Source organism: Aplidium turbinatum, chromosome 6 (genome assembly GCF_918807975.1).
Source record: "Aplidium turbinatum chromosome 6, kaAplTurb1.1, whole genome shotgun sequence".
Classification (NCBI taxonomy): Eukaryota; Metazoa; Chordata; class Ascidiacea; order Aplousobranchia; family Polyclinidae; genus Aplidium; species Aplidium turbinatum.
Window position 1 is genome coordinate 27,430,676 of NC_137477.1, and position 20,168 is coordinate 27,450,843.

Genomic DNA, 20,168 nt, shown 5'->3' on the forward strand with positions numbered 1-20,168 from the left:
GCTGCATGCTCCACGGAATTTATGAAGCATTTTATCAAACATACAAAGAGTTCAAAAGATCACCCAGTCCTACTTATAGCCTACTGGATAACCATGACAACCATATCAGCATAGAAACGATAGACCTTGCCAAAGAAAATGGTATTACCCTTCTTACCCTTCCACCGCACTGCAGCCATAAGCTTCAGCTCCTTGATCGATCGATATATGGACCTTTTAAGACTTTTTATAATCAAGTTGCTAATTCTTTTATGGTTACTCATCCTGGTAAGACTATTACCATTTATGATGTGGCAGAGCTGGTTGGTAAAGCGGATGAGCAAGCTTTAACACCCAGAAACATAAGATCAGGATTCGCTGCCAGTGGCATATGGCCATTTAATAGAAATGTTTTTGGAGAAGATGAGTTTTTGTCTTCGTATGTCTCGGATAGGGTTCAATGTAGCACTGATGATCAAGATACCTGTACGTCCAATGAATTGGAAATTGCTTTAGTTCCCTCTACATCATCAAATGTAGTTCCCTCTACATCATCAAACGATTTTCTTTGCGCTTTGTTTTCTTGTAAATGGGAATAAAGCAATGCATTTCCTTTGTTTCATCATGTTTTCAGCATTCTTTTCTGTTTTCTCACTTTAAAACTTTTGAACAAGTAACCTCTCTGAGGCTAATGCAGGTGCTGGTTAGGGGGAGGGGGAGAAATTTCGGAGATTCTCTGAGAGAACTGTTTTCAGAGAATAGCCCCTATTTGATCATAAAGGTGACCTTATGCTGCAGAAATACCTTTTTGGATACCATTTTCCATATGCTCCTATAGGCCTACATAGAGATCATAACCTAGCCCTAGAGGCGTTTTGATGATGCAGGCCTCTCAGAACGTGTACGCCAACTTTTTTAAAACTTTTTCACATGTGCATACACTGAGTTTGGAGGGATGTACACACCACCTACAATTGCAGTACGACTGCTGGTTTTTTGAGTGTTTTACTTGTTCATGCATTCTGTTTGAGGATCGGATTTCCTATGCAGCCCAGGGCAAGGGGGGTCGCCAACTTGTGTAGATCGGGAGCTAAAACCATAATAACCTACCACGTCTTTTAGTCATAAATATCCCCGGGGGGGGGGGCAAGCTTGCAATCGGGGGGATGGTTCCCCCTCCCCCACCCCATGGCGACGCCTCTGTGTAGCTCATGGATCTGTTCCTTTTGCCTATTTACAAGAGGAAATCTATGTCTCACTTTTAAAAAGTAACTGATTGTAACCGTGATTCACAGTGTACCGGTACCGGTCCACAGTGAATCAATTTTTTGTTTGCATTTAAAATGCAAAATTTCAAAAACTAAAAGTGCAACAGATCTTGCATTAGAGTCATGTATAGTTTAGATCATGTGGAATCGTGTGACAAAATTTGATGTTTCTATGTTGATTTGAATGTGAATAAATGCAAAAATAAACATTTGTGATTCACTGTGCCCCCGGTCTCCCCTATTGTTTTTTCTCGTTGTGATGGTCAGAAATAAAAATAAACTGAACTGAACTGAACTGAAAAAATGTTTCGAAATGTTTTGTTTCAAAACGAAATTTTTCATCTTGTGTTTGTTTTAAAGTAATTTTTAGTAAAAACTTGGATTTGTTTCGTTTCAACTTAAGATCATGGGCATCTAAAACAAGAACATAACCATGGGGGGCTTGGGAAGACGATCAATCCCTACTCCAATTTTTATCTTGCTTTTCAAAAAAAAATGTTTTAACATTATTGTAACGTCTCATAGTGAATAGGCCTAACGTCTGCCTCCCCCTCTTCAAGCAGTTGCTTTTGCTCCGCGAAAAAGTTCTTTCTAACTACGTCACTAATCTAAAATTACAGTAAGCTATAGCCTACCAAGTGCAAAACACACATCCTTAAGCCTTTAGTCAACGCTGCAGCGATCGACTGACGATGTGTCGTCGGTCAGCATCGGAGACGAAGGGACTACATCTATGACAGTACTGACGAAAAGACTATCCTATTATCGGATTTCGTCCGCTCATTATTCATCCGCCCCGATAGCTCAGTCGGTTAGCGCGTGACTATGTGAACGAAAAAGCTTCAAGATCAAGCGGAGCTGGTTCAATTCTCGGGGTGTGCGCTTGAGCAACGCATTCTAAGGACTGCTCTCAATTCAGCGGCACCCAATGGATGGAATAATTTCCCGGAAACAACACTTCAACAATCGGAAAACTTTATTCTGTTAATCTCGGTAACATGCCATGCGTCAAAAGCCTCTAGCCTACAAGTAGGCCTATGCGAAACTATCAGAAATCACTTAATTATCAAGGCTTTATCAGTCCTAGGATAAAGATTCAAAACCAAATTAAACTATTATTCGACCTTCAATTCTCCATCCGTTTCATATTTGAGATCCGCCCAACTGCAGTGATGTTTATTTGTCAGCACTTAGCAGAAGTTAAAGCGGCCATCACAAATGGGTTTCTTGGTTTTAATCAATGAAAGCGTTCGTATGAAGGAAGATATAGGTTGTTGCAGCATATGAGCGATCGCCGATCAGTCTTATGCAGAGAATTTAATATTTTTTGTTACAACAAGTTTACAAAATATTTTTGAACTTCCGACCCACCAACAACAATTCATTTTTTGAAAACATAAGTTACTTTAATTCTCAGGCAACAAATCAGTCCTTTTTAGATTGATTCAACGTCTAAAAAAGCAAACTAACTTACCATGAGACCCTTGGGCAGTCTTTGGCAATTGTCAACCACTCACCAAAGCGATGCACGATTTGAGGTAGCCTCAAAACATTAGTTGTAGCTAATTTATGAAATGTTGTCTGTCTTGGAGCCAGCGTAGCATAGCCCACAAGTTAAAAATGAAAGACTTTTCTGGCCAAAAATGCAATTTAGTTTACTTTCCCTGTTTATGAATTCTGGGGTAGTTGCTCCATTATTTTTAGAACTTTCAAACCCAAACTGGTTTTGGTCAAACTTCGGCCGGTTCTTAGGCTACTGCCTTAGGCTAATCCCCAGAAAAAGATTTAACATAGTTTACAAAAAAAAAAAATTCAAATGAGTTCAAGCAAGTTTTTTTTCCTTGCACAATCGATACAAACGTTGTGATTAATTAAAGTTCACCAACGTGAATGTTTTACAAAAGTTTTCTATTTTTAACCAAACCAGGACATTTTGCAATAGGAGATGACGTCACAAACCAACGTGATGAGTAATCGTTATAATTGCATCAGAAATCGTGCGACCAGAAGTTTGAAAAGTAGATTTGCCATTTATCGACATCTTGAAACTTACTTCGGTTTAACCTATGTCTCTTTTAGTGATAAACGACTTCACAAAAAAGGTTAGGCTTCGGTAGTAACAAGGAGCAGTAGATCTACCTCAAGAATATATCACAAAAGAACTAAAACTTTATGTCAGAAATAGAGGGTGTAGTGGCCTAAGGTGGCAGTGGAATTTAATCTAGAGTCTAGCTCTAGACCTTTCAAGACAACCTAATGTTGCAATTTGAAAGAAAAAATGAAGTGGAACTAACAGCTGAAGTGATGCAACAGAAAAAGAAAAGAGAGGCATTTCTTCAGAAAAGAAGCATTTCTCTTATTAATTTTTGTTTTATACTTGAGATTAGTAAAAGTGTAAACGCCAAGTATGACAACATATACAGTAGTTGCTTGATCTCAATAACACAGCAAGAAGTTTGTGAAAGGTAGCCTGGATAAGTAGTTGGAAATGGGAGCTCAACTCTACTGCAATCAAACCATGAGGTTCACTTTTTTTTGTTTGTTTGTTTGTTTATCTTTATCCTGCATTGCGGGAAAGCGGACTTGAGCGCTATGCATCGGTGTACGCCTTCCGATGATGCATGCGCACGCGACGCCAGCGAACCAAAAGGTAATGGTTCTTAACCGCTTTTAACGCATTCCTCCCTTTGCTTATGTGGGAGCTCTTCATTTATTCCCTTTAACATTAAGTAGGCAGCATATGGATAAAAAAAAACTGAAGCATTGCTTGCAAAACAAAGCGTTTTAAAGTTAATAAATAAAAATTACTGTTCTTATGAGTGTTGCCCATCTTCAGGATATGAACTCTGGTATACAATTCAAAAAAAAGAAGAACACAGACTGCAATCCACCTTCTTTGATCGTTGCAATTTTGTAAACGAACTATGGGCCACTGGATTTTTCAATTTTTTATTACTGTGGCCTAAATGTAAATTAAAAACTAAGTAACTAATTTTTACCTTTCCAAAATGAAACATCGTCACGAAAATTTTCATTAAAGTTTTCTTTGAATTCTTAGCATTGATCTAAAAGTAGTGTAGCTATAGTGATCTCTTACAAGTGTGACAAAATAATCACAAAAATGAAAGTTTCACATTAAATTGGCAAATTCAAGTTTCTTAAAGCTTTTGTCACACAAGTGTGCCTTCACAGGTAGGTCTGTAAAAATAATCTTATTCAAATAGAAAATATTCAATAAACAATCATACTGTCAACGCTACTGGCTGTCATATCGAACATTTCTGCCGTTTCACCATTTGATGTTGGAAATGTCTTATGCCATCATAGCCTACGTTGAGACGTATTCCAGGAAAGCGAGAAGGTAGTAACTTATTATTTCTTCTTCTGTAAACTTTTATAAAATTGCATAAATTTACTAGTTATCTTGATTTAAAGCAGTGATTCCAAATGATGATCGATAATACAAAACCCGATTGATGCAGCATTGAAGCCTATGAGCTGTGACATGCAGGGGCTCCGAGGGGAAGGGAAAGTCGAGCAACTTTTCCCCCAGCATAACATTGCAAAGGAAAAACGGGTAGCTTTTCGGTTTCTCACTTTTGAGAGGGATTCATTTTTGCTGCTAAAACAAAAATGTACCGGTACCAACTTAAAAGTAAACAAATTTTTGAGTGAAATGGTAGTTTCAAGTATTTTTCCATCATTGTAGGCTACTGTAGATGCTACTTCATTTGTTTCTCATCAAGGCGTATTAAGGCAGGCTATTTGAGTGAACTATGGTGAGTGAACTATGTGAGTAAACTAATATTGAATAACTATGATAGTTTTGCTGCAGTTGTGTTTCATAAAGTTCCAAAACGCCTGTATAGGCTGCCAAGTATTTGTGCTTTAAACTTTTTACTTTTATATTTGTTTGGTTTAACAAACGAAAGTAGCTTACCATGACTTGTAAGGAGACACTTTTATTTGTTGTTTTACATATGGAGCACAAAACGGTCCACCATCCAAGCCCTGTGGGTGATCATGACGAAAACGAAAGACGTAACACGAAAGCATAACAATCCTTTGTCATCTGACATTTCCTTTCCTTCCAAACCATCTTCTACGGTCATAAGAAAGAAAAACTGGTCGAGACTCTCTCTTCAACCGCCCCTCTCAGCCGTCCTTGATGGTAGGGATGACTGATTGCAGCGGTGGGTCTCACTAGCTCAGTACGGTCGTAAAAGATCTTTGAAGAAGTTCAGACAGCCAAGGGCGTAACAACCCATCTTTAACCCGTCGCTCTCACTCAGCTGAAACGGCCCGATGCCGGAAGAGTGATTGCAACGGGAAATCTTTAACCGTTCCTCTCCGTCGTCCCACTGGCGCGGGAATGAGAGGAGCTGCCCATCCAAGAAGGACTCTGAGGTCAGCGAAAGCTACCCTTTCTCTGGCCACCCCTCTCTGGCTTCTCCGCCAAATGAGATGTCAGACTGCAGACTCAGTGTTGGGCGCAATAACTCATTTTTCAATTAAGCGATAACGATAATCGATAAACGAAAAATGACTAAGGCGATAACGATAAACGATAAATTAAAAAAAAGTTAAGCGATAACGATAACGATAAACGATAAAATTATCGCCGATAATATCCGATAACGATAATTTTTTTTTCTTGGTTAGCGCTGCCCCATCCCATGCAGCAAGAACTGTTTTCATCAACCTGACAAGAAATCGAACATAATATACTGTAAAGGGACAAAAATTTTTGTAAGCTATGCATGAATAGAATCGCAACATCGGCAGTGGGTATCGAATCTTCAACCTCTTGATCCAGAATCAAACCACTGAGGTAACCGCCGTGCTTATAATTATACCTTTAGATACCAGTTGGATGCTTTTATCAATTGAGTTACACTGCCGCTTACGTGCAGTAGGCAACATAATTAAATCAAATAAAAATACCATAAAAAATTCTAAACTTTGTATTTTGCTTTCTGCTTAGGGCTGTTTACAGCAAAGTCAGCAATAATTGAAAAAATTCCAAAAAACGCAAAATCAAACGAAATTTATATCGGAACAACAATATCGGATTTTTCAATGTTAAGATTAGAGATTTAATGCCAAAAACTCTCTGATAAACTACCTGAGCTTCCGATCCTCGGATTCCACTGAGTGAGTTTGCAGCGCTTCCCCAGTTCTCTGGCTGAATTTTAAATGATTTTTCATTCAAATTCACTAGGCTATTATTTGTTACGTTTTTGTTTCTGTGGCCTCTCCTTATAAACCGATTTCTTATCATGTTGATTAGTTATTTTTTAACTCTGATTTGCAAAATTACCATTCAGCATTCATAATACTGTATTGTTGCCCCACGAAAACTTATGGCGTTTATTATGTGACCGGCTTTTTTATGATTTGTTCATTAGGTTAACATTTTCGTGCTCTCTCACTTTGGGCAGGTGCCTCCCCTTCCCTACTTTTTTCGCTCTGGCGAGAGCACTGATCTATAGGCCTTCTGTATTGTTCTTGCATCTTTTCTCGACGGTCATACATAGCCTATCTACTTCATACTTACTGAACCATAGGCATACGAAGCCGAGTAACGTGATCAAGTTTAACGTCTTCAAGTTTATGCAGTTACCTTTGATTCTCGTGGAGCCTATCGTTGAGTTTGCGCTAGTCACAAGTACTGTGCAGTTTTTGTTATTTCCTGTTTATAGATTTAGTTAACCATTGTATTTTATTCAGATGTAGTTAAGTTGTATGTATATTATTTCTGAAGAGGACATCTTGTGATGTCGAAAACGTTCGATACTTAATTTGTTGCGTAGTTTTGTGTTTCTATCAGTGGCGTATATTCAGGGTGTTCAAGGTGTGCACTGCACACCCCAAGAAATCCAGAAAAAAAAAAAATTTCCATCGGTTGTCGATGTTCTTTACTTTTCTGATATTCAAACATCTTGCTGCATGCTGATTGCTTTCTTTTCAATTGCAAAACTCGTCCCCTTCTAATTTTAATACTCCAACGTTTGAGGTCATTGCCTTTAATTTTTTTCGGTCATTACCTTTAAGCTAGGTGTGCACTAACACCTTGGCGAGTGCTATTTAAAATAAACAATTAAGAAAAATGACGTCACAAGGCAGCGAAAACAGCAATGGTTTTAGTTCAGCCAGGCTGTGCACTCGCTGATTTGCACACCTTGGCGCGTCATTGGGGGAATCCCAGGCAATAGCAAGTTTTAGCTTGTTGGATTAGAGTTTGAGCTATGGTTTGAGGTGATCAGAGTTGGAAACAAGATAAGATAAAATGTTTTTTATGCACCAAGTGCCAGTAAATTAGGACTAGCTTGTCTGAATCTGCAACAAAGCTTATGGCAACAGGCAACAGCCAATATCATTGATGCACCATTCTAAAATTATTATTTTTGTCAAAAGTGGAAAATTTGACGTTGCGTTTATTGCACATACACATTGTGCTATATCCAGAAATCCAGGTCATGTACAGTAGTACATAAGTAGCTGAAATACACCCACCAACTATAATTTTGATACCAATTTGTTTTCTAAGCAACATTATTAACCATCCAGTAGTAACAAGCCAAAAGGGAGGCTAAAAGTATAACTGACCCCACCCCCGTCAATGTTTTGCATGAAATCACAAAGATTTAAACAGGCTTATGGCAATGCTTGTTCAGTAACCTTATTTAAGCTGTTTTGGCCTGTCTAACACTAACCTTTCGTTATAGCACTGCATATGTTGGTGGTAAACGCAACGCCAAATCTTCCACTTTTGACAAAAGTATCAATTTGCTGTTATCATATCTCACAAACCTGACGTGATGGGATAAATCTGAGGTCAGATTCGGATTCAGCACCCCAAAGTTACCCTAAATCAGTTCTCAAAGCCCATGCAAAAAAAAAATGTTTTTTTTGTTGACCAGTGTTATCGAGTTGCTTTGCTATTGTTTTTTATTTTAACTTTCACCTGTTTGTTTTTAATTCGCTTGTACATTTCTCAAGGTGTTGCAACTGAACTGAAGTATGTGACTTTAGAAATGCAACTTAATGTTTGATATTAAGTCTCATTCAATAGGCGCTTTCAAATAAATATCTATTTTGTATTCTTCTCCATTCCGACAACATTATTTTTGTCAATTCTGTTCATGTTCAGAATTTGTGATGAAAATGCTCTCAGAACGCACCAAATTCAATGTTAATTTTAAAAATTTTCTGGGGGAGGCCCCCCAGACCCCCCGCTGTTGCTTTGCCGTCACTGAACACCCTGTCAAAGTGGTCACGGTACGCCACTGGTTTCTATATGTAATAAACTTGAAGATGTTAAAGTTGATCACGTTACTCGGCTTCGTATGCCTATGGTTCAAGAAGACAAACTCTCTACCGAAGCTCTATCATACTTATTGCTTGACTAATTTTAACTTTAAACAGGTACAACTTTTAACTTGCTACGCCCCTAATCTAAGCCTATGCAATAAAATCCCACTCTCCAGAGTCTTGATCTTGAAAAAGGCGGTAAAATGCGCGATGCTGCAATCAGAGTTATATTTCTGCTGCAATGCTTACCGTACTTGAAAGCGGCCTCGTATTGCGACACTTTCACAAACTACTTGCCAATTTCTTTCGCTTCGCTTCAAAGGAAGCTGTTTCGCCTGTGCAGTTACATTTTAATTGTAAAATTCACTCGCGATTGCCGATTGCAGCAAAACATCAAGAGAATTGTTGCATGCATTTCATTGCATTGCAATTTGCAACTCTAAAAATTATTGTGTTGTCAGGGCCGTCGCTGCAGGGGGAGGGCGTGCCCCTTCCCCTGACAACGACCTGTGCACACACACTTCAGGCACTGAAGAAGAACTGGTTTCAATTTTAGTTTCATTAACTAGGTGGCTAGTAAAAATATTACTTTTCATGGTCTTTCCACTTGTGTGTTGATCCGAAATAAAATTTATCGGCGATTATCGCGATAATCAAATATTGCCTTTGGCGATAATGATAAACGATAACTGAAAAAATAATTGAGCGATAACGATAAGCGATAAAAATTTATCGCCGATAATTATCGCCGGTAAATTATCGCCGATAATGCCCATTACTGAGTCTGCAGTGGCCCTTTTCCACACGCCGATGCCCTACTTCAAGAGAGCATCATGAAGAAGAACACATAGGCCTACAAACAAACTGAAATTAAACTAATATCAATTCGCTACCAAAGCGCGCTAGTTATCGAGCTTGACCCGCCATCTCCCAGTCTGCTCCAAAAAAATTGCTGCAAGTATAGTCGAGTGATTTTGGTTGACGTCCATATTGAAAAAAGTTTTTTTTTCATAACGATACGTTGTAAAACTCTTAACTTCAAAGAAATTCAAATTCACACTTAGGAAAGTAGGCCAAGTTCAGCTTAAGAGATATGATGCAACGCATGATACAAATTTGTTGCTTTTAATTTAGCTGGAAATTGCTTTTTGTATTGTTTCCCGACCAGTTCTGATTTCTCTCGAAGGCCCTGAGGATATGTCGAGCTTTTGTAGCAGTAGTGTCACATTTGTTATTGGAAATAGCCGAAAAACGCACCACCAATTCGATATAAGCAAAGGTGGGCAGTAGCGCGCTACTTTTTTGGTAACGGTAACGCCGCTACATTTTTGTTGAAGTAGCGGCATTACTTTATTTTCAATGTAGCGATAGCGGAGAGGTGTTACGTTTTCTTCAGTTGCACTCTGGCTACTTTCCAATCTAAAGTAAAAAAATAACCCCTTTTTGAAGATTTTTTATGCAAACAATGCGTGAAAAAATGGAAGCAGAAATCATTCGATTATTGCGGGAAACATCAAGCCACTTTGATAGCGACAAGAGTGACACCAATACCACTCACGACTACGAAAATGAATTTTTTGGTGTGTTGGTGCCATCAGATGAAATGTCGGCAAGATACAGAAAAAAGTCAATTGTGGAGGCTTTTTTTTTCAGACAGAAGCAAGTCCTTGAGCTTTCCTAGTGCCGATTTATAACGTCTTAACTCATAAGGCTAACACGGTCTTGATTCGAGGTACCAGTTTAGCCAGTTGCAGTCTCAAATCGCCACGTTGGTGATTTTTTGTGGATTTCTTTTGCATACAACAACACTAAAAACACATTTGACAAAATAATAAGACGGAAATCTTTATCAGTTCTTGCCAAAGTACTCTAACGACGGAATTTCTATTTTCATTTCTCAGATAGCCACATCATGGTTCCTTGGATCTTAAAAAAAGTTTTCCTAGATTTTTCTCTCTGCGACTTAGGTAATTCCTATTGGTATTAGTATAAATCTAGCAAAAGTAGGTTGCGTCAACCAAAAAGGGTTGCTTTCATAGCAAAGTTTTTCATGAATCGCGCTAGCAACCAGCAGCACGAAGCAAAAGAAATCTCTGTGTTATGTGTTAGAAAATGCATTGATCTGTAATTGGCGAGATAGGCTGGTGAAGTAAGATAAATAAGCATAGAAGTTTTTTTTTTTGTTTCAAGATCGGTAGCTACTCAATAGGTTTGTGACGTAATAAAAATACAAGGATTGTGAGAAAAAATTAATTAAATATGCAAACAGGTTTGCAATCTCTACAGATCAATATAATTGTTGAGTGTTGACAACTGCATTTGTGTGTTGTATTTCCAGTTAATTTGGAATAAAATGCTACGATAGTCAGTGGTTAGGCAGGCCCAGAAATTGGTTATGTCTTTTAAACCTCCAGGCCCCACTACAACTTTGCCACGCCCCACACTAAGAATCCCTGCACTAGCAATTTCAACAAAATAAGCTGTCATGAACATGCAGTAGATATCTCTATTGTGAAAATGGACAAAAATTTGATGTACTGAAACAAAAAAGTATGTTTATAGGCTATACAGTAGGTTTACTTTTGAGTCAACTTTTTTGCTTTAATGTTTTTTTCATCATTAATTTCTATCTCGGACCAGCATCTCCTGTAGCATAATTTCATAATTATTACAACTTATTTAGAATTACGTTAGAATAATGCAAGAAAGTGTTGACGTCACTGGATGGGTGTTTTTCTTTTTTAATGGAGGATGGCTGAAAAGAGGTTGGAAAAAAAGATGGTGCACTCTTCGAGATGGAAAAGTATTTTTGTACAAACATCAGGTAGTAACGAATTGTTGCTTTCAAAATAATGATTTTATTACTTCATAAAATGCAGTAGCCTATTTGTTATTTTGTGGTCAAAAAAACGCTATTGTTTCAAAAGCTTGTGGCGGGGAAAAAGCATATAGGCTTCCAAGTGTTTGTGCTTTAAACTTTTTACTTTTATATTTGTTTGGTTTAACAAACGAAAGTAGGCTACAATAACTTTTAAAGAGACTATTTTATTTGTTATTAATAGTAATACATAATTATATCTGATTCAAATTATCAATCAAAACAAAACTCACCAGCCAAATTATTATCAGTTGATTTAGGCTAATACTGTATTACCAAATATAATCAACTTATCGTAGGCTGCTTTGTTATGACGATGTGACATTTATATGCCGGAGCTAACAAAAATTTTTTAAAATTACTTACAGTCCTATAACATGCAAATCATTCTTTTGTTTGACAGGTGACCAATAATACCAACAACAGAGACAACATCTGTAAACTGATTGATCTAAAATATTACCGGAAATGTCTCCAAGCTGCTCAAAACGAATGCAAGAAACACTCAAACACCTTAGTTTTGGAGCTAGTGAAGCCTGAGAAGTTTAAAGATAAGTCAAATCAGAAAAGTGAAAAGGTGATTACGCCTACTGGCGCAAAAGTATAAAATCTGTTGTAATAATTAGGCCAAGATTTTCAAGACTTTAAAAACCTTTGTCCGTCTTGGACTGATTTTCGTTTCCAACTAGTCTTGTCAAAGCAATCAATTTTATACTAAGTAAATTGTTTTGTAGTTCTAACCAGGTTTAACAATTATATTTTCAAATCTATATAAAAACTACAACTGAACAGTCACCCTATGTTACAGCTCCATAGAGAATTATTTTACATCGTCAAAGAAAACGAAAAGGATCGTTGGTTATCAAAAATAAACGAAGCCATTGTAAAGATTCAGATAGTAAGATATTGTTGGTAATTTTTTTTCGACTGATTTGTTAATTTGTATATATGATGTTCAAATGGAAAGGAATTTATCAAAAGATATTTCATTTTCTTGATTATGATGTTCAAATAAGCATATTATTTTGTAGTTGTTCTAATCAGGTTTAAAATTGGATATGCAGTAGCCTACTAATCTTTATTTTTTCCCCATGCCCTACTGTAGCCTATATTGGAAGTAACTCTTTCATCTTCAATAAATTTACTCTCTGTGGTTAGCTTATATATGGGCCACAGGGCAGTGCACCCCCCGTGGGGAGGCCACAGCTGATTTGGGGCCCACTCACTTTAGTCTTTTTAATGATTTTTGGCTGTTTAAAAATAAAAAGCTGCTACAGAAGCTCGATATTCAATAACTTAAATCATGCAAGGCCGTATTTCTGCTTCCCAAGAGCCCACCTCCGCCTAGGGGCCCACTCATATTTAGTTTGTGCAGCGTTTTTTGCCTTGTAATTTAACATGTAGGCTTACCGATATTATATCATACTGTTTCTTTCAATTTTCAAAATGTTTTTGCTCGCTCAATCGCATTTTATTCGTCTTACCAGTGACTTTTGAGCATGCATAGTTTCAACAGTGGATTGAGGGAGTAAAAGTTTTTTGTGCCCCAAAAATTTAATTTGTGTTGTGAAACCGGTTTTCGTTCATTAGAACTCTTCAGCACAACTGAAGCGAAGCAAAAATTAGCATACAATATCAATAAATGTCAGCACAACTGGACTAAAACGAACGAAAAATTAAATATTAATTGGATAAAAATGTTCATGACCTCCATATTCTTTTTTTTCCCTTTTTTTTATTGTCATATTTTCATTGTCATATAGTCAGAATTAATGTAAATGCAGCATTAAAAAATGACTTTTTCAGGAAAACCGCAAGAACTTAGACCACGTGACAAAATTTAGAGCCAAGCCATCAGGCGTTACAAGAAGACCCCCGACACGTAAACACCTTCGAGACGTGGTATGTCCAAACCAACCTATATACTACTGAAATTGCAGAATTTATTGTACTTGCGTAAGTTGCAATCTTAGAAAGTGTTTTCCCGTAGCACCCAAGAACAAACATCAAACTTTCAGAATTTTTTTTAAAGCGGTAAGCTAGTTTCTACAATAAACACAGAACATTTAGCGATAGCATACAACCTGTTGTACATTTGCAACAATGGGCTAAGGGTCAATTGAAAGTATATTTTGTTTCATTTTCTTCACAAATATTCATTCTATTTTCCGAACGTAGCCTACTGTAGGCCTACTTTCCAAAAATTATATCGTGGACGTCGCTATAAATAGCAATTGGACTGGAAGCATGACTGAAACCCAAACGCTGCCAGACAAGATGAATCTTAAAAAGGATTGCCACATTGGCGGTTTTATTGCCAAGTTGAAGAAATTTAGTGTTTTTTTTATTTTCAGGTAAAAATTAATATGGCACTGTTGCAACACCTCAGCTTAGGCTTTGATAGACTTATAGTAATCATCATCATCAACATCATCAGTATGTTCCTTCCTCGTCTTGAGGGTTGGATTCAATGCGCCATTGTTCTCGACTATGAGCTGTTCGTACTGCATTTTCATAACTTAATTTTGTTCATTTAGTGATGTTTGATGTCCAAATCATTTTTGGTCTGCCTTTGTTTCTTTAACCGCTTATCTTCCCTTCTATTAATGATCTTTGTAACGAGTTTTGCCTTATTGTGTGTCCAAAATACTTCAATTTTCTTCTTTTGACTATTTGTAAGAGAATTTTGCTCGAATTAAATTTGGATAATACTTCATTGTTAGTGATATTTTGTTTCCATGAAATTTTTAATATTTGCCTGTATGACCAGAGCTCGAAGGCATCGATCCGTTTTTCCATTTTTTGTGACAGTGTCCAAGTTTCAGAATTGTATAAAAGGGTTGACCAGACATAGCATTTTAATATCCTTTGACGAATTGATAAATTTAAACTTTGATTAATTAAAAAAATTTTCACTTTTCCAAATAAGTTCTTGCAATTTCTATCCGTCTTAGAATTTCATGTTTACACCTCCCATCTTCAGTTATTAAATTCCAAGATAAGAAAAAGATTTTACTTTTTGTATATTTTCATTGTCAATTATAATCTGGAGTAGGCCTACTGGAGTGTCTGGTGATTTTGAGATTATCATTGATTTAGTCTTTTTAGCGTTAATTTTCATATTAAATTCTTTGCCAATTGAGTTCACATTGTCCAATATTTCTTGAAGATCGTTTGTCATTCTTCTTGTAGTAATCATGCTTTTGACATAATCAATAATCAGCGCAAAGTGCAATACAATGAAAAGCATCATCAGGATTCTGGAAAAGCTGTCTTTTCAAATGTGATTTTTTGTAAATAGGTTACTACGAATTGATAGGTTATTATTGAATTGAAACTCAAAAACTATTTCAAAATGCCAAAACAGCCAATACAGCAATTCTTTCTTGTCCGGCCGCGTTTGGCTTCCAATCCAGATGCAATTATAGCGACGTACACAATAGGCTACATGCAACATAGGACGCTATATACAGGGTTAAAGCGTCACCTCCGAGTTATCTCGGAGGTGACGGTCAAAGATGCTGCAAGTAAATCAAAAATTTAACAGACTTGAAGTAGATGGAAAACTTTTCAACAAAAGTGTTCATTCAACTTCTATTTGTTATTTTGATAGGCAACTCAAAGCCAACTAATTTCTGGGATGGATTTCGACGGAACGTCCAGAACAGGTGATGGTTATATTCTATGTGGACCGAATCAGTGGGGGTCTAAAGATTACTTTTGAACCCGGATACATTTTAGGTGCTCTAAACATTTTCAAAGGGCTCGGGAACTTGTAGAAACCACCGCGTGTTCTTTGGATACAGTGCGTTTTTCTTAAAAGTGTCTCGATTGGGGCCTGCGAATCTTTATGATACCGAACCTAAATTATTCTCTTAACGCCCTGGGTTTACCTATGGCTACCTAGAACCATGGTCGACAAAACAAAGATAGAGAGTAGGCTGAATCCTTCCTGTGTAGTAAACTGCAGCAGTTAAAAACAACATGTTGGTTTTGAAATGCAAAAGTCTATAATCTGTCCCCCTGATATGTTATGCTTGGGGTCCTGGCTCTCCTGCTCCTCCTTTCCGTTTCATAATGGTGATGATTGAATAGTCAAAAGTAGTTTGCCAGCTATTGTGCCTTCTGTCATGCAAGTTCAATGCAGTCACAAAGAGAATGATTAGCCTATAGTTGCCGAAAGCAAACTGCAACAACATTAATTTCTTTATATAGTTTGTTGTCGTAAGCGTGATAAACTTTTATACATGTTTGATTGTGGTAAGATCTGTTGTGACACAATTGAATACTTTTCATTGTAAATGACTGACTGTGTGACTTCAGAAATGCCAACCTCCACTAGATCAAAAAAATACGATTAGTTTAGCAAAAAAAGTTTACGGGTTGCATATTTAAGCTACAGGAATAATACAAAAATAAAATGGCAGTATAGTAAGCCTAGTGTATAAAATTATAAATAGGCTACACATTTTAAAATTAAGCATCTTTATCTACGATACATTTTCAACGTTTATTTAGCTATCGATTTAACCAAACCAATTTGTCTGATGTTTTCGCTGTAGCCTCGTCCTACTTTATGTTTGTTCAAGATTAGATGTTATTTGTGTTGAGTAAGCTATTTTGCATAAAATAGTTTTGTTTGAAATTAAATTGTTTTCTTTCATCACAGAACTTCATATACTGAAACAAGATTTTCCATCAGCTGCAGAAAATTTTTCACATTCAAAAGCTGATGAACAACCGATAAAAGTGCAAGTAAATATAGCTGAAGACAAATCCAAGGATAATCCAATTTCGTTGTTAAATGCTGGACAGATCGGGTCGACGAAAAACCCTTCTGATTCTCCACGTCACAAATTGTCGATCTCTGTCAAAGCTCTTGCAAACGATAAACCTACTGTTGTGGTCACTTCACCTCCAAAACAAAGCCAATCAGTTTCTCCCAAACTAAAGACGTCTTCACCGGTAGTCACACCTACGCACTCTCTCCTATCTTCACCTAAGTCTGTAAATCCAAGAATTTTACAAATAAAAAGCGGATTAGAGAAAAATAGTGAAGTTTACAACAAAGGTTCGACAAATTTGTCGTTTATGGCGATTGAGGAACTCAAAAAGACTGACGACGATTACGGATCACGAACCTCTTCCCCAGTGCTTGCGCGTGTGGAACGACTCGGATTAATGGAAGATTTAACTTCAGTAAGAAGCACAGCCAGTCTTGATCGTCGGAACTTTGACCAGAACAACGAGAAGCCCACCTTCTTCGAAAACAATCACAGGCGAACAAGCGAAACGTCCGTGCTACTTAAAGCAAAGGCTTTACAGGCTCATATAAAGTTTCCTATGTTGAAAGATAGTAATTCAGCAAATAATAATCTCAATGATAAAGCAAAGTCTAAATCTATGCCTTTATTGGACAAAGTTGATGATGAGCTTCCACTTCCACCAGGGTTTCCTCCAATTGAATCAACGTCTGATGTAGAGATAAAAGCTAACAACCACAAGAAAAAGAAGAAAAAACACAAGAAGTCCAAAAAACAAAAACAATCTAAATAGGTGAATAAAAAAATAACAGTTAACCTCTCAAGTACATGTAGCTCCACACAGAGTGAAATTTACATGCCTTTTGACTCTTTTTATTTCTTTAAAAGTATTATTGACTCAAAAAGAATGTCTAAAAAGACATTACGAAAAGTAACTACGGACAAAGGCCAGTGTTTCGATCTTCAGATCTCTTCAGCGTAGTAAAGTGAAAGTAGAAAGTTGTCTTGAAGCGTTGATTGAGGTGATGATTTGAAACTTGAGTGATTGTTGTGAGACAATGAGACTGGATTTAAGTTTTAAATTTGGACCTCAGCGAAACGTGGTGTTACAGCCTATTAAAAGGTGTGATTTTTTTAAGAGAATTTGTGCTAAGAAATGGCAGGAATTTGTTAAAAATAAAAACTAGAAAAAAAGACAAGAATTTGCAACTGAGCTAGGACAAAACAATCATCTGAGATGGATCTAAAATACAAGAAATTAGATTCTAGCGGCACATATAAGTATAAAAATTCAAAGAAAATGAAGGGGTGTACCAGCAAACATCTATAGGATTGGCCCATGATACAAGAGAAGGATCCCCAGAGGATACAAATTGATCACTCAAGTTTCAAATCATCACCTCAATCAACGCTTCAAGACAACTTTCTACTTTCACTTTACTACGCTGAAGAGATCTGAAGATCGAAACACTGGCCTTTGTCCGTAGTTACTTTTCGTAATGTCTTTTTAGACATTCTTTTTGAGTCAATAATACTTTTAAAGAAATAAAAAAGAGTCAAAAGGCATGTAAATTTCACTCTGTGTGGAGCTACATGTACTTGAGAGGTTAACTGTTATTTTTTTATTCACTTGTTGATTCATTCATATCAGTTTGTATCCTCTGGGGATCCTTCTCTTGTATCATGGGCCAATCCTATAGATGTTTGCTGGTACACCCCTTCATTTTCTTTGAATCTAAATAGGCTCTTTGTTTATTGTAGAGGAAGTGTTGGACCTATCGGACATAGGGATGGGGGCCAATCGGACTGCAGCGTTTATCTGCCTTTCTGTGTTTTTCACGCTCATATTTTTGTCACACAATCTATATTTCATTTTTTACCAGACCACGTGTTTTTATCACAAACGGGCAAAGAATGTAATTATTATAATGAAGAATGTGTTTTTCGTACTTCAAAGTTAAAAAAAGACAAAGGTAGTTTAGTTTTATTGAATTTGTAGATAGTTAAAAAAAAGATTCAGGATCTTTTGGTGTTTAAAGAAATGATCCAAGTTTTTCTTTTAACTATCGTTAAAGCATCACAGTGACAACTAGACAATTGTTTTGGGATGATTTAGAGTTTTTTGGAATTTTTTTTGGGATAGACGACAAGTGGCTCCTCGTGCTCTATTATGTGAATAACATCTGCACCCAAGCAGATGCCAAACGAAACTTGTCAACTTAGAGCCTCCACCCGGACGGCACAGCTGCTGGAGGCAATGGACAAGTTTAGACGCCCCACCATCTTGCAGCTCAACATAGAAGGCTTCACAACAAGCAAGTTCAAAGTTGTGGAGCAGCTTGCCCATACCAACCGGGCACTCGTCATCCTCCTCCAAGAAACCCACTGCGCCTTTTGCAGATAGGCTAGCAGCTAGCTAGGCTATTCCCAATTACACGCTAGCCAGGTCTAGGCCTACCTTAAGCAGAAAGCACAGCATTGCCACATTTGTGCATGAGAACCTGAAGTGGACCTTTGTCGATCAATCTCCGACTGATGCCGAGATTGAGTGGATGTGCAAATGTATCTGAGACCACAACATCGTTAATAATATCTACAAGCTCCAACCCTCGCAAATGTTGCCATCATCCCTTTCAATGTTCCCCTCCCTCAGTCTCTACGCTGGCGACTTCAATTGCCAGCACATCGACTCAGGGCCGGATTTAGCTGATGGGGGGGCCCAGGGCACTTTTAGATCGGGGGACCGTGCAAATTTTTTTTCCTCTATGTCTACAGTAGCATTAATCCAGCACTGCACTGCACAGCATTTTGCAGAAACTTCAAAGGCTGAAAGAAAAAAATAATAATAACACAAAATCACATTTTTTCCACGTCGAAAGGGGCCCGGGGCACCTGCACCCTCTGTTCCCCTTTAAATCCGGGCCTGCATCGACTACAACTACCCTGGCTGACTGGGCCTCCAGAAATCATCTTGTCCTCCTTTTCAATCCAATGGAACCAGCCAGATTCCACTCTGGTCGCTGGGGAAGTGACAAACTCTTACTTGGCCTTCGCAAATGTCGACAGCTCTCATCCAAACAGACGTGTGCTTGAGAAGTTCCCAAGGTCCCAACACCGGCCGTCTTTGCAAGGAAAAGAACATCTTTTTAGTTTAGTCCGTTTTTAGCATCTTCACGGTTATGTGTAGCCTACAATTTAAATCGTATTTTATGCAAGTACCGTACCGTAATTTAATAATTTCGGTAAAGCTGACCACTCCTTACTGAAAAAAGTTAAGGCATTTTCACCTGGAGATGCTGCCTGCTTTGTCACATTTTGCAAATTTTGTGATCAGTGCTGTCTGACTGAAATTAAAAAAAAAAAATTCATTTTTTGCTGACTCTCGTCGTCGTCGTTCGTATGAAGCAGAAAGTTTGTGGTCAGCCGAATGGAAGGACTTGGAACCAACTTTTTGTCAGATCGTCGAGTGTGCGGAGGCCTGTTATTCCGTTGAGAGGGGAATAGATGGGGCACCCAAAGATGATGTGGTTGGCTGTTTTCTCCGTCGCACTGCACTGACACACAGCAGAGTCCCTCATGCCCTAGCGTGTCAAGCAAGCATTGAAGCAGGCCAACTTCCGTTCTTAATCGGTTCAGCGTCACCCACTCTCGTCTCTGAAGTTCAGAACCAAGTGGGAGTGAAGAGGCAGGAGAGATATCAAATAGAACAAGGCGGGATTTCATTTTTGGTGCAGTGTTCAATTCCTCAAACCAGGCGTTTAACATGCTGAAATCAGCGAGCTGGAGTTTTGCAGCATGCTTTACAAAAGGGCGCCGTGATGGTAAGCGTTGTATGATAGGGACATTGAGAGTGGTTACGCGATCGTATGGTTCGGATCAGCACAGGCTTTATTTAGTAAAGAAGACACCAGCGCTTATCTGCGTAGGCTACATTAGGAAGTAAGATAGGCTACCTGACAGCACTGG

At 37.8% G+C, this 20,168-nt stretch overlaps 1 protein-coding gene across 1 annotated transcript; it reads left to right on the forward strand.

The window, feature by feature from the left end:
• The first annotated feature begins 10,845 nt into the window (after window positions 1–10,845).
• LOC145771984 (uncharacterized) lies at window positions 10,846–19,508 on the forward strand. The gene is made up of 8 exons (XM_082583777.1): window positions 10,846–11,111; window positions 11,245–11,385; window positions 11,843–12,016; window positions 12,248–12,337; window positions 13,246–13,341; window positions 15,053–15,107; window positions 16,109–16,995; window positions 17,946–19,508. The coding sequence occupies exons 2-7, from the start codon at window positions 11,260–11,262 to the stop codon at window positions 16,993–16,995; spliced, it is 1,428 nt and encodes a 475-aa protein (XP_082439903.1). The 5' UTR covers window positions 10,846–11,111; window positions 11,245–11,259; the 3' UTR covers window positions 17,946–19,508.
• The last annotated feature ends 660 nt before the right edge of the window (window positions 19,509–20,168 follow it).

What these genes read in the sequence shown, in the direction of transcription:
- LOC145771984 (XM_082583777.1), top strand. Translation starts at nt 11,260, where the DNA reads ATGCAAGAAAGTGTTGACGTCACTGGATGGGTGTTTTTCTTTTTTAAT. An exon ending in CAAATCAGAAAAGTGAAAAG is followed by an intron (nt 12,017 to 12,247) that starts GTGATTACGCCT and finishes CCTATGTTACAG; the next exon opens with CTCCATAGAGAATTATTTTA. An exon ending in GTAAACACCTTCGAGACGTG is followed by an intron (nt 13,342 to 15,052) that starts GTATGTCCAAAC and finishes TTATTTTGATAG; the next exon opens with GCAACTCAAAGCCAACTAAT.